The sequence below is a fragment of the Ovis canadensis genome, chromosome 25 (assembly GCF_042477335.2).
Source record: "Ovis canadensis isolate MfBH-ARS-UI-01 breed Bighorn chromosome 25, ARS-UI_OviCan_v2, whole genome shotgun sequence".
Taxonomy (NCBI): Eukaryota; Metazoa; Chordata; class Mammalia; order Artiodactyla; family Bovidae; genus Ovis; species Ovis canadensis.
The window spans coordinates 26,711,711-26,732,434 of NC_091269.1; the positions used below are offsets into that span (position 1 = coordinate 26,711,711).

The following is a 20,724-nucleotide window of genomic DNA, read 5'->3' on the forward strand; positions in this document are numbered from 1 at the left end:
AAATTAGAGATACCAAGGGAACATTTCATGCAAAGATGGGCTTGATAAGGGACAGAAATGGTTTGGACCTACCAGAAGCAGAAGATATTAAGAAGAGGTGGCAAGAATATATGGAAGAACTGTACAAAAAAGATCTTCCAACCCAGATAATCTTGATGATGTGATCACTAATCTAGAGCCAGACATCTTGGAATGTGAAGTCAAGTGGGCCTTAGAAAGCATCACTACGAACAAAGCTAGTGGAGGTGATGGAATTCCAGTTGAGCTGTTTCAAATCCTGAAAGATGATGCTGTGAAAGTGCTGCACTCAATATGCCAGCAAATTTGGAAAACTCAGCAGTGGCCACAAGACTGGAAAAGGTCAGTTTTCATTCCAATCCCAAAGAAAGGCAATGCCAAAGAATGCTCAAACTACTGCACAATTGTACTCATCTCACATGCTAGTAAAGTAATGCTCAAAATTCTCCAAGCCAGGCTTCAGCAATATGTGAACCATGAACTCCCTGATGTTCAAGCTGGTTTTAGAAAAGGCAGAGGAACCAGAGATCAAATTGTCAACATCCGCTGGATCATGGAAAAAGCAAGAGAGTTCCAGAAAAACACCTATTTCTGCTATTCATCTATTTTGACTATGCCAAAGCCTTTGACTGTGTGGATCACAAGAAACTGTGGAAAATTCTGAGAGAGATGGGAATACCAGACCACCTAACCTGCCTCTTGAGAAATCTGTATGCAGGTCAGGAAGCAACAGTTAGAACTGGACATGGAACAACAGAGTGGTTCCAAATAGAAAAAGGAGTACGTCAAGGCTGTATATTGTCACCCTGCTTATTTAACTTCTATGCAGAGTATATCATGAGAAACGCTGGACTGGAAGAAACAAAAGCTGGAATCAAGATTGCCAGGAGAAATATCAATCACCTCAGCTATGCAGATGACACCACCCTTATGGCAGAAAGTGAAGAGGGACTAAAAAGCCTCTTGATGAAAGTGAAAGAGGAGAGCGAAAAAGTTGGCTTAAAGCTCAACATTCAGAAAACGAAGATCATGGCATCTGGTCCCATCACTTCATGGGAAATAGATGGGGAAACAGTGGAAACAGTGTCAGACTTTATTTTGGGGGGCTCCAAAATCACTGCAGATGGTGACTGCAGCCATGAAATTAAAAGATGCTTACTCCTTGGAAGGAAAGTTATGACCAACCTAGACAGCATATTCAAAAGCAGAGACATTACTTTGCCAACTAAGGTCCACCTAGTCAAGGCTATGTTTTTTCCTGTGGTCATGTATGGATGTGAGAGTTGGACTGTGAAGAAGGCTGAGCGCCGAAGAATTGATACGTTTGAACTGTGGTGCTGGAGAAGACTCTTGAGAGTCCCTTGGACTGCAAGGAGATCCAACCAGTCCATTCTGAAGGAGATCAACCCTGGGTATTCTTTGGAAGGAATGATGCTAAAGCTGAAGCTCCAGTACTTTGGCCACCTCATGCGAAGAGTTGACTCACTGGAAAAGACTCTGATGCTGGGAGGGATTGGGGGCAGGAGAAGGGGACGACAGAGGATGAGATGGCTGGATGGCATCACTGACTTGATGGACGCGAGTCTGAGTGAACTCCAGGAGATGGTGATGGACAGGGAGGCCTGGCATGCTGCGATTCATGGGGTCGCAAAGAGTCGGACACAACTGAGCGACTGAACTGAACTGAATGAGGTACAAAGTTCTAATGTTTTATAAAATTCTTGTCTTTCTGCTTGTGCAAAATTTCTGTTCATATCTTTTGTTCATTTTTCTATTGGGTTGTCTTTTTCAATATAGTAATCAATATTGCTTTTTCCCTATTCTATTTTAACCTCTGGAACTCATCATACTAAACTGTCTTATTTTATTCTTCATGTTTCTTAAGCTCTCTATAACATTTACTATTCTGTTACCTTTCTGAGCTTCATTCTGAATAATTTATTTGCACTTTTTTCCATTCATTTATTCATTTATCCAATATATTTATTGAGGGCCTAACATAAGCCCTGTACTGTACTAAGTACTGGGGATGTAACATTAGAAGAAATAAAAGAAAAGAAAGACAAAAATCTCTTACCTTCAGGTGTTAACATTTTCTTGTGAAGTCGCTCAGTTGTGTCCAACTCTTTGCGAACCCATGAACTGTACCCTACCAGGCTCCTCTGTCCATGGGATTTTCCAGGCAATAGTACTAGAGTGGATTGCCATTTCCTTCTCCAGGGGATCTTCCCAAACCAGGGATTGAACCCAGTCTCCTGCATTGTAGACAGACACTTTACCGTCTGAGCCACCAGGGAAGCCCCATTTAAACATGGTGATTTTAAATAATACCTGATTATTTGAAAAAAATCTACGCTTATTACAGACCTATTTCTATAATCTGTATTTCTAAATATCACGTTCATGTTGCCTTTGTGTGTTCTGTGATTTTTGACTATTAGCTTATTTTTCTTGACACTTTATCTTCAAAAATTCTATAGGACCTGTGTAGACAATGAATTCCTCCAGAGGGGATGGTGATGGTGGTAGTTTAATCACTAAGTCATGTCTGACTCTTTTGCAACCCCATGGACTGTAGACTACCAGGTTCCTTGGTCATGGAATTTCCCAGGTCAGAATACTGGAGTGTGGCCATTTCCTTCTCCAGGGGATCTTCCTGTCCCAGGGATGAACCCATGTCTCCTACATCTCCTGTATTGGCAGGGAGATTCTTTACCATTGAGCTAACAGGGAAGCCCTCCAGAGGGGATGGATATTTGTTTTTACCTGTAAACTCAGAGCACACCAACCTGAGATTGCTACAAATTAAATTTTCCACTTGAAGATTTTCCCAGTACAGGTAGCATGAATTTCCCAGCTCATGGTTACAAATTCTCAAGGCAGTTTTTCCCCCTCTTCCCCTAGCAAGTTTGTTCATTTTCCCCTTACTTGTGGTGGATTTCATTTCCCCTTATATTTCAGATGTAGCTCTTTGGAGCCCAAGCTTATGGTGAGGGCCCCTTTTACTTCCCTCTATTTGGGCAGACATGGGTTTTATTTCTTGTTTACATGACTCCATACAGTTGTCAGAGCAGAAGCTCAAGGTCTTCAGAGTTAAGGGGAAGTCGTCAGGGTAACGGCACTGAAGCAGCACTGAGTCTCAAAATTCTGGCTTTCCATTCTGGGGGTTGGGGGAGGCTTTATATATACTTTGATTTCTTGCCAGCTCAGAAATGCACTTAGAAAAAATTTAAAATCTGAAGCTACTTCTTTATGGGAAGATTAACTTGTTACATCATTTGTATGCACTATGATTTGTTTCTAGTGTTTTATCATACTCAAGGTTGGAAAAAAGTTCATTCAAATAAACTTTTTGGCCAACTCAATACAAAGCACACTTGCATTTCATTTACAAGAACATGGGGTATGTGTTGTACAAATGCTTACTTGTGAACAGAAATATTCTTCAAAAAATTAATTCTTCCTTTTATTCTTTACTGGTTTTCTTCCAAGTTAGTGAATGAAAGACTAGAGAAAAAACTGGCTTAGTTCCACCTTTGTATTTTCCTGGGTCTCCCTTTACTTTCTATACCACAAAGAAGCAAGCATACTGAGATGCAACTGTACAGACCAGAAAGATACTCTCCTTCACTTACTTAACCTGTAATATTAATCCTGTAAGCTCTTTGAATGTCAGTTACCTCACTGCATGAAAGATGTGTCAAATGAAATGAGACAATGTATTTTTAAACATGTTACATATTGAAGTATGATGGAATACTATATAAGAAAGTACCACTGGAAACAAAAACCATATGTATTCAATTTTGAGGACTTCTGGCACATGCTACCTTCCAGTGGTCATGTATGATGCGAGTTGGACTGTGAAGAAAGCTGAGCGCCGAAGAATTGATGCTTTTGAACTGTGGTGTTGGAGAAGACTCTTGAGAGTCCCTTGGACTGCAAGGAGATCCAACCAGTCCATCTTAAAAGAGGCCAGTCCTGAGTGTTCATTGGAAGGAATGATGCTAAAGCTGAAACTCCAGTACTTTGGCCACCTCATGTGAAGAGTTGACTCATTGGAAAAGACTCTGATGCTGGGAGGGATGGGGGCAGGAGGAGAAGGGGACGACAGAGGATGAGATGGCTGGATGGCATCACTGTCGATGGACGTGAGTTTGAGTGAACTCCGGGAGTTGGTGGTGGACAGAGAGGCCTGGCATGCTGCAATTCCTGGAGTTGCAGAGTCGGACACGACTGAGTGACTGAACTGAACTGAACTGAACCTTGAATATGCACAAATCCTTAACTGTTGAGCTACATATATTCATTTGAACATAATGAAATTTAAATCATATATATTCATTTGGATATAATAACATTTAGAGTACATCTGCAATTATAAAACATTAATACACATTAATTTGTGATAGGAACCTAAAATGAAGCTTCTAAATTGGTGAGAAAGTATACAATTAAAATATACTATCTACAAAGAAAGAAATGAGGGGAAAAAAATGAACTTTAGAAAAATATCTAAATGTAAACACTACTCAAAAAGAAATAGCCCACTAATAACTAGAAAATAATTTTATCAAAGACAGTTTAGAAAATATACTTTTCATAAGTCTGGTAGATTGCCAGTATATATTTCAAGTATTTCCAAGTGGTGTTGTAAGATAGCTAAAAGGATAACTACATTACTTACTTGCAAGCCTGGTTTAAAATGCTGATTCCTGGATCACATCCAGATCCATTAAATCAGAATAGTTGGTAGTGGGCCCACAGAATGTGCATTTTTAACATCCCACCCTCCCAAACTAAAAGTCTGCCCCTTTTATTTTTATTATTCATTTAGAAAATATTCACAACGGGGACAGAAACTAAGTATTCAGGCATTCTGGAGTTCAGAACACCATAGGGTCATGAAAAAAAGTGTCTGAATAAAGTCAGAAAAACATGTTTGCACTGTTACCATCATCAGTTCAGTTCAGTTTAGTTGCTCAGTCGTGTCCGACTCTTTGCGACCCCATGAATCGCAGCACGCCAGGCCTCCCTGTCCATCACCATCTCCCGGAGTTCACTCAAACTCACGTCCATCGAGTCGGTGATGCCATCCAGCCATCTCATCCTGGGTCATCCCCTTCTCCTCGTGCCCCCAATCCCTCCCAGCATCAGGTCTTTTCCAATGAGTCAACTCTTCGCATGAGGTGGCCAAAGTACTGGAGCTTCAGCTTTAGCATCATTCCTTCCAATGAACACTCAGGACTGGCCTCTTTTAGGATGGACTGGTTGGATCTCCTTCCAGTTCAAGGGACTCTCAAGAGTCTTCTCCAGCACCACAGTTCAAAAGCATCAATTCTTCGGTGCTCAGCTTTCTTTATAGTCCAACTCTCACATCCATACATGACCACTGGAAAAACCATACCCTTGACTAGACGGACCTTTGTTAGCAAAGTAATATCTCTGGTTTTTAATATGCTGTCTAGGTTGGTCATAACTTTCCTTCCAAGGAGTAAGTGTCTTTTGATTTCATGGCTGCAATCACCATCTGCACTGATTTTGGAGCCCCCCAAAATAAAGTCTGACACTGTTTCTACTGTTTCCCCATCTATTTCCCATGAAGTGATGGGACCAGATGCCATGATCTTCGTTTTCTGAATGTTGAGCTTTAAGCTAATTTTTTCACTCTCCTCTTTCATGAAGAGGCTTTTCAGCTCCTCTTCACTTTCTGCCATAAGGGTGGTGTCATCTGCATAGCTGAGGTGATTGATATTTCTCCCAGCAATCTTGATTCCAGCTTGTGTTTCTTCCAGTCCAGCGTTTCTCATGATGTACTCTGCATAGAAGTTAAATAAGCAGGGTGACAATATACAACCTTGACATACTCCTTTTCCTATTTGGAACCAGTCTGTTGTTCCATGTCCAGTTCTAACTGTTGCTTCCTGACCTGCATACAGGTTTCTCAAGAGGCAGGTTAGGTGGTCTGGTATTCCCATCTCTTTCAGAATTTTCCACAGTTGATTGTGATCCACACAGTCTAAGGCTTTGGCATAGTCAATAAAGCAGAAGTAGATGTTTTTCTGGAACTCTCTTGCTTTTTCCATGATCCAGCGGATGTTGGCAATTTGATCTCTGGTTCCTCTGCCTTTTCTAAAACCAGCTTGAACATCTGGAAGTTCACAGTTCATGTATTGCTGAAGCCTGGCTTGGAGAATTTTGAGCATTACTTTACTAGCATGTGAGATGAGTGCAATGGTGCGGTAGTTTGAGCATTCTTTGGCATTGCCTTTCTTTGGGATTACCGTCATGCTGTTGCTGCTAAGTCACTTCAGTCATGTCCGACTCTGTGCGATCCCATAGATGGCAGCCTACCAGGCTCCCCTGTCCCTGGGATTCTCCAGGCACGAACACTGGAGTGGGTTGCCATTTCCTTCTCCAGTGCACGAAAGTGAAAAGTGAACGGGAAGTCGCTCAGTCGTGTCCGACTCTTAGCGACCCCATGGACTGCAGCCTACCAGGCTCCTCAGTCCATGGGAGTTTCCAGGCAAGAGTTACCTTCAATTTGACTTAACCATCAGCACTAATTGCTTCAAACCATGTCTACCCTCATCGTCCCAACACATGAGACACCTTTTCTTGTTTGGTTTTGTGTGTGTGTGTGTGTGTGTGTGTGTGTTTTTTTATCTCTTAGCAGTTTTGCCACTCTGCAGCAGGTGCAGACTAGACAGCACCTGGCAGAAGCCTATTCAAATTCTACTGTATAAAAAAAGAAGCCTTTATTAAGGCAAAAGACCCTGGGAAGCTATTGAGAGCCAGCGTATTGAGAACCCTTCTGTAAGCTACGCCTCACAAAGAACCCCCAAACTCTAATTTATTGGCCATCACTCACCGCTGAGGGAGCCACAAGGTCAGACACGGGCCCCCTCCCCTCGTACTTGAGCTCACCTGGCGGCGCCACTCAGCAGACGGAGTACAAGCTGGGTAAAAATACAACAGTCCTGAGTAAGAGGAGAGGTGAGGCACTCTCTAGTCCAAAAGTCAAGGAAGTTCAGACTTGTCCCCCTTGCGATCGACTTGGCTTCTGCAGGGCCGGTGGGTCTGTCACCTACTCCCCACCTCCCCCCTCCCCCCCAATCCCCTGAGTTCCCTGAGGGCTTCCCCTTTTCTCTGCGTGCTCTCGTCCCAGAACAGCTGCAGAGATTTTCATCCCTGTCCCATCTCCCGCCACACTCGGAGCCGCTGAAACATCAGAAAGATAAAAATGAAAACACCTCAGGGGACCGTCACCATCTTCCTCTTTTTCCTGCCATCACCCCGTGTCGCCACCCCTCACACCACAAGCGGCTCGCAGGCGTTTCCTGGGCTCGATGATCGGGGCTTCAGCCCCTCGGCTTTTCCGCTCGTCAGAAACCTCCCGGGGCTCCCTCCCCGGCCCGCCCGCGCCTCAGTCGCGGCCCGGTCGCCGCCTCCACCGCCGCCGTTCGGCCGGGGATCCCCACACCGCCATCATTCCGGCTCACCTGGGCCTCGACGACGCTCGGGAGGAAGCTCAGGGTGATGAGAAGCTGCACCGCGGTAGCTGCCCCCTGCCCTGCGCCGGCCCGCCGGACCCCCGGGCTCATGCTGACCTCTCCCCCCGCTGCGGCCGGCCGGGCCCCTCGGGGCCGGGAAACGGCGGGCGGCCCGGGCGACGACCCAAGAGGACGGTTGCCGGCGGCCGAGAGACTCCAGGGTCAGAGGTCTACACGTCGGTCCAGAGGCGAAGGACGCTCTCCCCGCCGCCCGGCAGCTGTGAGTGAGGTTGACGAGTCGAGCGCCCCCACTTCATCCCCCAGGCGGCCCCGCCCCCGGCTTCCCCTGCGCCCGGCCACGCCCCCCCCCTCCGAGCGCGAGGCCTTGTGGGAGTTGTGGTCCAGTGCGGCCCGGGGGGCGCCGGCGGCCGGAAGGCGGGGCCGGCGGAGGGAGTAACTGGAGAGTTACAGCTGCGGAGACCGCTCCGCCTCTCCGGAGCCTGAGCTCCACTGCGGCCAATGACGCGGGACCACGCGGGCCTTCAAAACAAGAGGCGGTGCTGGCGGGTGGAAAGGAACGCCCGCCCTTCCCGCTGACAGCCGGCCGCGCCCCCTCGCCTGGCAGTTGCTCATGGAAACCCGGCGGGGGCCCCTCCCTCTGTCGTCGTCCCCTGACACCCGCACCGCCACGAGGCTACAGGATTCGCCCGCGATCTAGGCAAACGAGAAACAAGGGCTCTTCGACTTTCAGTGTCTGGCGCTTTCTTTGGCTCATCCGCTTTTCTGTAGCCTCCCATCTATCGCCCGCGCCTAGATGAGCCACCTGAGACGAGCGGAGTTGGCTTGGGCTCCTCCTTCTCACACGCCCCAGATGTGGATGTGGTCCTCTGGCAGGTCAAGCTCTGACTCCCTGGCCATGCTCTGACTCCTGTGTTGACCCATACAAACATAATGCACGTTAAAGGATGGGAACAAACCCAGGTTTATATAAAATCCGGCAATGGGGTTGAACTGGGAGTGATAACTGGGTTCAGCTCCCACCTCTAAGACATTCTAGTTGGTTATGTGACTTTAGACAAGTTGCTTAACCTCTCTGAACCTCCGTTTGTCTGTCTCTAAAGTAAATACACGCATATCCACTTCAAACACTGTTCTAGGATTGCATAAGATTTCATACATAAAGGGCTTAGTATGGTCCTAGGACAAAAGAAATGCTCAATAAATAGCTGCTATTAGTTTTATTAATAGTCTTGATTTCTGGTAAACTAGTAAGGCATCACCTTAAGGTGACCTTGTAGTAACATTGTAGTGTGTAGGTTTCCCATCACTTTTATAACAAATTGCCGCAGATTTAGTGACTTACAACAAATTTATCATCTTACAGTTCTGGAGATGAGTTCAATTAAGATCAGCAGGGCTACATTCTTTCCAGAGGCTTTCTCTAGGGGAAAATATGTTTCCTTGCCTTTTCATTGGAAGGACTGATGCTGAAGCTGAAGTTCCAATCTTTGGCCACCTTTTTAGAAGAGCCAACTCATTGGAAAAGACTCTGATACTGGGAAAGATTGAGGGCAGGAGGAGAAGGAGGAGAAGGAGGATGAGATGGTTGGATGGTATCATTGACTCAATGGACGTGAGTGAGCAAACTCTGAGAAACAGTGAAGGACAGGGAAGCCTGGCATGCTGAAGCCCACAGGTCTCAAGGAGTCGGACACGACTGAGTGACTGAGCAACAACAGAGAGGCCACCTACATTCCTTAGCTCATAACCATGCATCACGCAGTCAGATTTCACGCCCTCTGCTTCTGTTATCACATGCTTTCTCTTTCTAACCCTAATTCGGTGCCTCTGTCTTGTAAAGGACCCTTGCAATTACTTCGGGCCCACCAGATAGTCCAAAATAATCTTCCCAACTCAAAATCCTTAACATAATCACATTTGCAAAGTCCTTTTTGCCACATAGGGTAACATACTTAACAGGACCTGGGAACTAGGGTGTGAGCATGTTTGGGGGGGCATTAATCAGCCTTCACATAGTGCTTTATATCATATGAAGCACTTTTTTTTAAAGTTTTTTATTTTTTTAATTTTAAAATCTTTAATTCTTACATGCGTTCCCAAACATGAACCCCCCTCCCACCTCCCTCCCCATAACATCTCTCTGGGTCATCCCCATGCACCAGCCCCAAGCATGCTGTATCCTGCGTCAGACATAGACTGGCGATTCGATTCTTACATGATAGTATACATGTTACAATGCCATTCTCCCAAATCATCCCACCCTCTCCCTCTCCCTCTGAGTCCAAAAGTCCGTTATACACATCTGTGTCTTTTTTGCTGTCTTGCATACAGGGTCGTCATTGCCATCTTTCTAAATTCCATATATATGTGTTAGTATACTGTATTGGTGTTTTTCTTTCTGGCTTACTTCACTCTGTATAATCGGCTCCAGTTTCATCCATCTCATCAGAACTGATTCAAATGAATACTTTTGAATGGCTGAGTAATACTCCATTGTGTATATGTACCACAGCTTTCTTATCCATTCATCTGCTGATGGACATCTAGGTTGTTTCCATGTCCTGGCTATTATAAACAGCATATGAAGCACTTTCATAACTGGCTGGGCCTAGTGCAAAATGAAAATGCAAGGTCCTGGCTCAAAAAAAAAAAGTAAGAATTTCAAGACAACAATAGCAGAACATTACCACACAGGTCACGTGCCCAGAAGTCAGCCTCGCTGTCCTTTTCTTCTTCAACACCTTTTTCTTCTGCCTCCATACATGTCTAGTTCATCCCTGGCTTAAAAACAAAAACAATTTTTACTTGATATGCTTGGAAGTTGTAACACAGGTAAAGTGAATGCATTAATTCCCTTTGGTTGTAAGCCATAAAAACCAGCTCTAGCTTGAAAAAAAATTAAATTTCAGCAAATTTTAAAAGTGTGGAATAGTTCTTAGTACACAGGAAGATTTTGCTGCTCATACCTCAGGAAAGGAAAATCCATCAGGACAGCATTCAGGGACTCCAAGTAGTCTTTTCTAGGACACTGACATTGGCTTGAGCAACTCCATTCATTTTAGTCTTTGCCCCACCTATCAAAATTCAAATTTTTTCTAGAGTTTACCTTGGGGAGAGGGAGCAAGCTATTTGATTGATAACTGCACAGTACTATGTGGGATGTGCACAAGGTGATAACACAGATGAAGATGGAGTATTACTGCATTCAATCATTAATGGAAGGGAAAAAAGATGCTGGTCAGACAAAACTGACAGTTGTCCCTTTCACGAAGTCCTGGATTTATTCAGGTACTCCCTTTGCACATACTTTTTTTTTTTTAAGCTCAGCATGTATTCACACATTCATTAATCATTCCAGACATCCTGAGCTTAGAACACCAAAAAAACACACCTCAGAACACTGGTAGCCCCGAAATAGAAACAATATCCCTTCTGTCACGAAGAGTCAGACAGGACTTAGTGACTGAACACCAACAGTAACAACTAATGCCTTCTGTACTTTCTGTAATATTTTACCTATTAACACCATCTGGGTTCAGTTCAGCTCAGTTGCTCAGTTCTGTCCGACTTTTTGCCACCCCATGAATCGCAGCACCCCAGGCTTCCCTGTCCATCACCAACTCCCGGAGGTCACTCAGACTCACCTCCATCGAGTCCGTGATGCCATCCAGCCATCTCATCCTGGGTCGTCCCCTTCTCCTCCTGCCCCCAATCCCTCCCAGCATCAGAGTCTTTTCCAATGAGTCAACTCTTCGCATGAGGTGGCCAAAGTACTGGAGTTTCAGCTTTAGCATCATTCCTTCCAAACAAATCCCAGGGCTGATCTCCTTCAGAATGGACTGGTTGGATCTCCTTGCAGTCCAAGGGACTCTCAAGAGTCTTCTCCAACACCGCAGTTCAAAAGCATCAATTCTTAAGTGCTCACCTTTCCTCACAGTCCAACTCTCACATCCATACATGACCACTGGAAAAACCATACCCTTGACTAGACGGACCTTAGTTGGCAAAGTAATGTCTCTAGATGAGTGATCACACCATCGTGATTATCCGGGTCGTGGAAGAACTGTACAAAAAAGATCTTCACGACCCAGATAATCATGATGATGTGATCACTAATCTAGAGCCAGACATCTTGGAATGTGAAGTCAAGTGGGCCTTAGAAAGCATCACTACGAACAAAGCTAGTGGAGGTGATGGAATTCCAGTTGAGCTGTTTCAAATCCTGAAAGATGATGCTGTGAAAGTGCTGCACTCAATATGCCAGCAAATTTGGAAAACTCAGCAGTGGCCACAAGACTGGAAAAGATCAGTTTTCATTCCAATTCCAAAGAAAGGCAATGCCAAAGAACGCTCAAACTACTGCACAATTGCACTCATCTCACATGCTAGTAAAGTAATGCTCAAAATTCTCCAAGCCAGGCTTCAGCAATACATGAACCGTGTACTCCCTGATGTTCAAGCTGGTTTTAGAAAAGGCAGAGGAACCAGAGATCAAATTGCCAACATCCGCTGGATCATGGAAAAAGCAAGAGAGTTCCAGAAAAACATCTACTTCTGCTTTATTGACTATGCCAAAGCCTTTGACTGTGTGGATCACAAGAAACTGTGGAAAATTCTGAGAGAGATGGGAATACCAGACCACCTGAACTGCCTCTTGAGAAATCTGTATGCAGGTCAGGAAGCAACAGTTAGAACTGGACATGGAACAACAAACTGGTTCCAAATAGGAAAAGGAGTATGTCAAGGCTGTATATTGTCACCCTGCTTATTCAACTTCTATGCAGAGTACATAGAGAAACGCTGGACTGGAAGAAACACAAGCTGGAATCAAGATTGCCAGGAGAAATATCAATCACCTCAGCTATGCAGATGACACCACCCTTACGGCAGAAAGTGAAGAGGAACTAAAAAGCCTCTTGATGAAAGTGAAAGAGGAGAGTGAAAAAGTTGGCTTAAAGCTCAACATTCAGAAAACGAAGATCATGGCATCTGGTCCCATCACTTCATGGGAAATAGATGGGGAAACAGTGGAAACAGTGTCAGACTTTATCTTTTTGGGCTCCAAAATCAGTGCAGATGGTGACTGCAGCCATGAAATTAAAAGATGCTTACTCCTTGGAAGAAAAGCTTTGACCAACCTAGATAGTATATTCAAAAGCAGAGACATTACTTTGCCGACTAAGGACCGTCTAGTCAAGGCTATGGTTTTTCCTGTGGTCATGTGTGGATGTGAGAGTTGGACTGTGAAGAAGGCTGAGCACCGAAGAGTTAATGCTTTTGAACTGTGGTATTGGAGAAGACTCTCGAGGGTCCCTTGGACTGCAAGGAGATCCAACCAGTCTATTCTGAAGGAGATCAACCCTGGGATTTCTTTGGAATGAATGATGCTAAAGCTGAAGCTCCAGTACTTTGGCTACCTCATGTGAAGAGTTGACTCATTGGAAAAGACTCTGATGCTGGGAGGGATTGGGGGCAGGAGAAGGGGATGACAGAGGATGAGATGGCTGGATGGCATCACCGACTCAATGGACATGGGTTTTGGTAGACTGCGAGATTTGGTGATGGACAGGGAGGGCTGGCGCGCTGTGGTTCATGGGGTCGCAAACAGTCGGACATGACTGAGTGACTGAACTGAACTGAACTGAAGATGTAGAGAAATTGACCACATTTCTCAGATGAAAATATTTCTGGACCTCCCAGATCGATTAATATGAGAACTGTCAGTCAGTACAACTCTCTCATTGCAAATAATGGCAATTTACAATTGATTTTGCTGGGACAGATTATTGCAGGCAGTTAACCTGGAGGTACAATCTTCGTGTAGATGGTGATCCTACTAGAGTCAGTCGTGACTGTGTTTCCCATGGTTCTTCATGGAACCAAACAATCAGCCATGGATGACCTGAGTGTGCTTCAGCTTTTTAAATGAATACTGTCAAAATACGCGAAGTCAAGATTAATATTTATACTTGAAATGTCACATTTACACCATACACAAAAATATATTTATATTGGGTTGACCAAACTGTTAGTTCACGTTTTTCCATAACATCTTATGGGAAAACCCAAATGAAATTTTGGGCCAACCCAGTGTTTATTGCAGATTTCACTTTGCTTTCAAATACATCTCTCTGGACGCTTTGTTTTCCCTCCCCTACTTTTCACAGCCTATCTCACTTCTGCTCTGAGAGGATGACTGAATTTTCTCATCTCTGTAGTCAGGAATAAGACATTCAAACATTCATGCTGATAGTTCCTACCTAGCACATTCATTTTAACGCCAACAATCTGCTGCTCTGTATTAGCTTGTCCTGTGAATACGTATATTATAGACATCTAGAGGCTAAAGCTGTAGAGGGCTTGATCTTCTTATGCTCTGTTCTCTTTAATGGCTATCTCAGTTCCAATGGACAGTAATTGATAAACATTTGTTGATTGGTTAATATCAGTTAGGATCTTAATCTATCTTGGAGGACATCTATCTGAGAACCAGTTCTGGGTATGGTACCCAGAACTTTTCCTGTGGACAGATGGAAAGTGGCTTCCTTAGACCAGAACATTTCTGGTGAAGGCGCTAAGATGAAACCTGCAGCTTTTCTTTAAGGCAGTGAATTACACTTCGTTTAACAGAGGGTATTGGGGGACTAGCGAAAACAAAAACAAAGACAACTGAAGGAGTAGTTGTCAGAGGACGGGTTGAGACAATTACTAGAAATCTACTATGTCAAGAGTTCCGTTTTTTTCTCAAGCAATTTTTGAAATGTCCATAGCTAACAGTTGAAGCAAAGGCTTGAGAATTGTCTGGAGTAGATTACTATAATGCTTAAGAGACTTTGTGAATTAACCAAATTGCACTAAGTATTTACATTTCCAATATATCATCAAATTGTGCTTCTTTGATGACTTTTTTTTTTTTTTGGCTTGGTTAACTTGTGACTTCTAATGAAGGAGGAGATTGTTGATGAATGTTTCTAAATAAAAGTCAAGGTAATGGGGTGGAAATTTAATAACACCAGTAATTTTCACTCCTGATAGCAAGCTGAATTGTGATTAATGAACCTGCTGAGTAATGACAATCTGTTGTGTTTAAAGAACTGTATTTGTAGATGGTAATGCTGTGTTAACAACTGGCCACAGCATTTTTTAAAGTGAATGTCTACCTGTAACTTAGCTATAAAAAGAATTTTTGCCTGATGAGAGGATTTCTAAATTTTACTGTGGGCATTTCCTCCCCTTTTCAATTCACAATAGAGATGAAAAGTACTAAAAACAAAAGAACTTGGCTGCCCATGGCTTGCTATTCGTTGCCTACCTAAAGCATTCATTGTTTTTCTTGAATATTTATTCAGCTGTGACACTTAACTTATTTCACTTAACAGCTTTAAAGCTGATAAACTTGAGTCAGAATTATTTCCATTTCTAAAGGAGTTTACATAGTGATATACGTAGTTTGGATAAAACTTTCTTTTATATAACAAACATATGATATTATGCTAGAAAGTTCATATATTATGTGATCAGGGAAACTCCTATTAAATGTAAATAACTGGGAAAACTAGAGTCATAATTCTGCTGATTTCATCCCCCCTACTCTAATTTCTAGAATGCAAAAGACTGTGTAATCACAAAGTCCTTTGTTACTTCCGGCACACTGTCTGTCTTCCATCCACTCTCCTATTCCAGTCCACTCCGCAAAGGCTCCAGGGCACACGACCAGGAAAGAATGTTTGCATAACGCACAAATGAACACCCCAGGGAATGGAATGGGATACCAGGGTCACGGAGACGGTGGCTGCAGACAGGGAACGGCAGCGATGGTTCCAGGTGGTCATTCAGTGCCTGCTGGAGGTGTTTCTATGTCGGCAATGACTGAGTTCTTTCCTCCTGTTGATCTGCAACCCCAGTCATTGGGATCCTCAAGAAGTTCAGTTTCTTCAAATTCAGTGCTTTTACCTGAGTCCAATCAAGCATACATTACATATGGAGTTCAGTCAGCTGCTTCATCTTTGTGCAGCTGCTCCTCCAGGGATCACATTCCCACTTCCTCTCGCCATCCCTCCTGCCCTGCTGTCTCCCTTCTACAGCCCCTTCCCCCAGTAGTCTGGTTTTGATTGTCCGGTCTCAGTTGGGCAGGAATCTGAACGCCATCATTCTCACCCATTGGCCAACATCTTGACTCAGATTTAGATCCCATTTGGCCTTAACAGAATCACATACTTGCTGGTTTCTGTTGTGTATTATTTCCTTTGTTCTGTTTAGGAACGTTTCTGTTTATTTATTTGTTTGCTTTCTTTGTCATGCCATGCTTCGCATATGGGATCTTAGTTCCTCAACCAGGGATTGAACCTATGTCCTTGCAGTATGAACTCGGAGCCCTAACCACTGAGCTGCCAGGGAACTCTTTGGTTTTTGTTTTTTAATGATGTATAGTTGATTTACAATATTTTATTGGTTTTGAGTGTAAAACATAGTGATTCCATTTTTAAAATAAATTATACTCCATTTTATACTCCGGGAGATGGTGATGGACAGGGAGGCCTGGAGTGCTGCGATTCATGGGGTCGCAGAGTCGGACAGACTGAGTGACTGAACTGAACTGATACTCCATTTAAAGTTATTATAAAACATTGGCTGTATCCCCTGTGTTGTACAATATATCCTTGTAGCTTGTTTATTTTTTATATTCTCTCATATATACACATTCAAGTATTCCCTTCCACTGGAGCAAGACGACCACTTGAGCAAGACGACCAACATTTAGAATGTTACCTAAAATATTCTGTTCTCACCCTGCACGGTGCTGCCCTGCCAATTCCTGTTCCCAGCCTGAGGCCCAGTCCCCTTTGCCCACATTCACCACTCCTTGCAGAAACAGAAACGCTACCAGCCTGTCCAACAAGCTGCTTTACAAAGCCACTGACTTCAGCCTGGCTGCCTGGGGACGCAAAGCCCTGGACCTCACCGAGAACGAACTGCCAGGCCTGATGCACATGCGGGAGACATACTCTGCCTCCAAGCCACTGAAAGGCGCCATGTTGCTGTCTGCCTGCACATTACCACGGAGACTGCTGTCCTCGGTGAGACCCACGTCCGCCTGGGTGGTGAGGTGCAGTGGTCCAGCTGCAATATCTTCTCTACCCAGGACCACGCAACAGCTGCCATTGCCAAGGCTGGCATTCCATGCCCAGAAGAGTGACACGGATGAGGAGTATCTGCGGTGCCTCCAGCAGACTATGTGCTTCAGGGATGCGCCCTTCAACATGATGCTGGGCAATGGTGCTAACCTCACCAACTGCATCCACACCGAGTACCCGCAGCTCCAGCCTCACATCTGAGGCATCTCTGAAGAGACCACAGTGCGGGTCCACAACCTGTACAATGATGATCAATGGGATCCGGAAGGTGCCTGCTGCCAGTGTCAATGACTCCTGACATGATGAACGCGGGCAAGACGGCAGTGGTAGTGGGCTGTGGCAATGAGGGCAACGGCTGTGCCCAGGCCCTGAGGGATTTCGGGGCCCAATTCATCACAGGGGAGATGAGCTCCATCAATGTGCTTTAGGCTGCCATGGAGGAGTGTGAGGTGACCATCATGGATGAGACGCATCAGGAGGGCAGCATTTGGTTACCACCATTGGCTGTGCCAACATCATCCGTCAACCCACACTTTGAACAGATGAAAGATTACATCACTGTGTGTAAATCAGATGCTTTAACATGGAGACTGATATCAAGTGCCTGAATGAGAGTACTGTGGAGAAGGCAAACATCAAGCCCCAGGTGAACTGCTGCTTGTTGCAGAATGGGCACTGCTCATCGGGCTGGCCAAGGGCCAGCTGGTCCACCGGGGCTGCACCATGGGCCACCCCAGCTTCACGATGAGCGACTCCACCAACCAGGTGCTGGAGGAGATTGAGCTGTGGACCCACCCAGATAAGCACCCTGTGGAGGTCTCCTTCCTGCCCAAGAACCTGGATAAAGCAGTGGCTGAAGCCCCCCTGGGCAAGCTGAATGTGAAGCTGACCGAGCTGACTGAGAAGCAGGCCCAGTACCTGGGTGTGTCCCATGATGGCTCCTTCCAGCCTGACCACTAAGAACCAAGCCTGCCCTTTGCCTGCCAGTTGCTGTCCTTACCTGCGTCCCTCCTCTCCTGCAAGCATGCTCAGTCTCTCAGTCCCATCTGACTCTTTGTGATCCTATGGACTGTAGCCCTCCAGACTCCTCTCTCCATAGGATTTTCTAGGCAAGAATACTAGAGTGGGTGGCCATTTCCTCTTCCAAGGGATCTTCCGGACCCAGGGGTGGAACCCGCATCTCTGGCATCTCCTGCATTGGCAGGCGGAGTCTTTACCACTGAGCCACCTGGGAAGCCCCCCACCTGTCCTCCGCAAGAGCAAAAACGCCACCACCTCTGAAATTGGTTTGATAATGTCCCCCGTTGACTCCCTGGGGCTAGTCACTCAGTCTTCAGCCTCTGCTGCACTCCTCATGCCGTCCCAAGTGTGGCAGGGGGGATTGAAAAGTCCTCCCTCAAGCCCTGGTCATGATGGAGGTGCATAGGAGTTACCCATGGGAAAGAGCCTTGAGCTCAGGGGGTTTTGAACTTCTCACTCAGTCAGTCCTTCCTTAGGCTGAAAGTTGGCAATGGTAGGAACAAAGCCCATGCACTTTACCATCCAGGCCCTCGCTTGGCCTGTGGACTTCATACCCATGTTCTTGATGACAAGTTCATTGGTTCCTCAGCCCATGACAAGGAAGAAGGGGATTTGTCAAAGGGTGGGGAGGAACTGTTGGAGTTTGAGGCTCCTGAGAGCCTGGCTTAGGGCTTGGCATTCTCTCCAACCTCAGAGCAAAGAGACTGGTACTTCTAGTCCCTATTTTACAAGGGCTGGAATATACTGTTAAGCAAGAGAGGACAAGAGAAGTGACAGCCAGAAGTTCAGAGGAGCCAGAGAAACTTAAAGGCACGTTGGAACGTGATAATTCCCATCACAACTCTGGGTCAAAAAGAGATTCATTTGGTTTATAATGATAAAATTGAGCAAGAAAGTGGGTTAATAAAAATTTTGGTGCCTAAAGAAAAAGACTTCCTGGTGGTTCAGAAGTTGGAGCCCACTTGCCAATGCAGATGAGTTCCATCCCTGTTTCTGGAAGATTCCAGATGCTGTGGGGCAGCTGGGCAACTAAGCACGTGCTCTGCAACAAGAGAAGCCACCGCAACGAGAAGCCCAAGTACGGCAACTAAAGAGTGGTTCCTGCTTGCCGCAACTAGAGAAAGCCCATGCACAGCAACAAAGACCCAATGCAGCCAAAGAATTTTTTTAAAAAAAATTATTTTTTTCTTTTTTAATTAAACAAAAAAATCCATTCACTTTTCTGGGGAAAAAATGAGTATAACACATACTCTACAAGGCACTCTAAGTACCCCTCACCCAATACCTCTTAGGATTGGAATCCCAGTGGAATTCTTGTTGTTTGTGACAATTGTCTTAGACACCCACGGAGGCAGGATGAGCCATCATACTAAATTGCATTCCAGGGGTTCTCCCAGCCCCCAAGAACGAAACAGGTCATTTACGCCTCTCCTTTCTTCCATGACTCCAAAGGTTCACTTTCCATCATGCTGTACAATAAAATCAACTGGCTATTCCTTAGAAAATACTACCTATTTTCACTAGTCTGAAGTTGCCACCAGGTTATAAAACCATCAGAAGACCAGGGAAAATATCCAGTTATCCCAGGGATTACTTTACAATTACTTGAGAGAATCTTTCTGCCCAGTTTTCAGGTTCTGCCTTAAAAAAAAATCTGAAAATCTATACTCCTCATCTATGATGCTTTTCTCAGACATCCCTAAGTTTGTCATACAACTAAATTAGAGTGATTCTTCACTGTACAAAATAATTTAACAAAGAAGTAAATGCCTTCACTATAGTTTTTAATTGCCATTGGTAACAGTTTATTTACAATGACTCCAAGTTTTCTAATAACAAAAGAACATTTCGGAAATGAGTAATTGTACTTCTTCAAAACTCTGAAGGCTTTGTGAAATCATTTTTTGATAGACTTTATTTTTAGAATTGTTTTAAGTTTACATCAAAACTGAGCAGAAAATACCCCTTTCCTTATACCCCTGTCCCGTACAAGGACAGCCTCACTTTCTGTCAACATCCTCCAACACAGAGGTTCCTGTGTTACAATCAATGAACCAATATGGACACACTATTATTGCCCGAAGTCCATAGTTTATATTAGGGTTTATTCTTTGTGTTCTACATATAAAATATAGTTTTGATAAGTGTACATTGACATCATTAGGGTATCATACAGCAGTATTCCGGGGCTTCCCTGGTGGCTCAGCGGTAAAGAATCTGCCTGCAATGCAGGAGACTCGGGTTCAATACCTGGGTCAGGAGGATCCCCTGGAGAAGGGCATGGCAACCCACCCCAGTATTCTTGCCTGGAGATTCCCATGGACAGAGGAGCCTGGTGAGCTACAGTCCATAGGGTCTCAAAGAGTTGGACACAGCTGAAGTAACTGAGCACGCACACACAGAAAAGTCCCATTGCTCTTAAAATTCTCTGTGCTCCACCCATTCATCCCTCTCTCCCCAGTGAAATAATTTTTTAGTAAACTTACTATCCTGTTCAGTTCAGTTCAGTTCAGTTGCTCAGTCGTGTCCGACTCTTTGCAACCCCATGAATCGCAGCACGCCAGGCCTCCCTGTCCATCACCAACTCCCAGAGTTCACTCAAACTCACATCCATCGAGTCAGTGATGCCATTCAGCCATCTCATCCTGGGTCGTCCCCTTCTCCTCCTGCCCTCAATGCCTCCCAGCGTCAGAGTCTTTTCCAATGAGTCAACTCTTCACATGAGGTGGCCAAAGTACTGGAGTTTCAGCTTTAGCATCATTCCTTCCAAAGAACACCCAGGACTAATCTCCTTTAGAATGGACTGGTTGGATCTCCTTGCAGTCCAAGGGATTCTCAAGAGTCTTCTCCAACACCATGGTTCAAAAGCATCAATTCTTAGGTGCTCAGCCTTCTTCACAGTCCAACTCTCGCATCCATATATGACCACTGGAAAAACCATAGCCTTGACTAGACGGACCTTTGTTGGCAAAGTAATGTCTCTGAGGTTTATATAGAAAATGGAAAACATTATTTCAGCTGGAATTAACGCTAACCAT

The 20,724-nt window shown here is 44.8% G+C and overlaps 1 protein-coding gene and 1 pseudogene across 2 annotated transcripts in view; one reads left to right on the top strand and one right to left on the bottom strand.

Moving 5' to 3' along the window:
• The window catches only part of ERO1B (endoplasmic reticulum oxidoreductase 1 beta), a 61,198-nt gene extending 53,317 nt beyond the window's left edge, over nucleotides 1-7,881 (bottom strand). For both annotated transcript variants that reach the window (XM_069571598.1, XM_069571597.1), the window contains exon 1: nucleotides 7,521-7,881. In XM_069571598.1, coding sequence (XP_069427699.1) covers nucleotides 7,521-7,622 — 102 coding nt within the window. In that variant the 5' untranslated portion in view covers nucleotides 7,623-7,881. The remainder of the gene's footprint in view (nucleotides 1-7,520) is intronic.
• An 8,413-nt stretch (nucleotides 7,882-16,294) lies between these two features.
• On the top strand, nucleotides 16,295-17,626 carry LOC138430461 (adenosylhomocysteinase pseudogene; annotated as a pseudogene).
• Nucleotides 17,627-20,724: the final 3,098 nt, after the last annotated feature.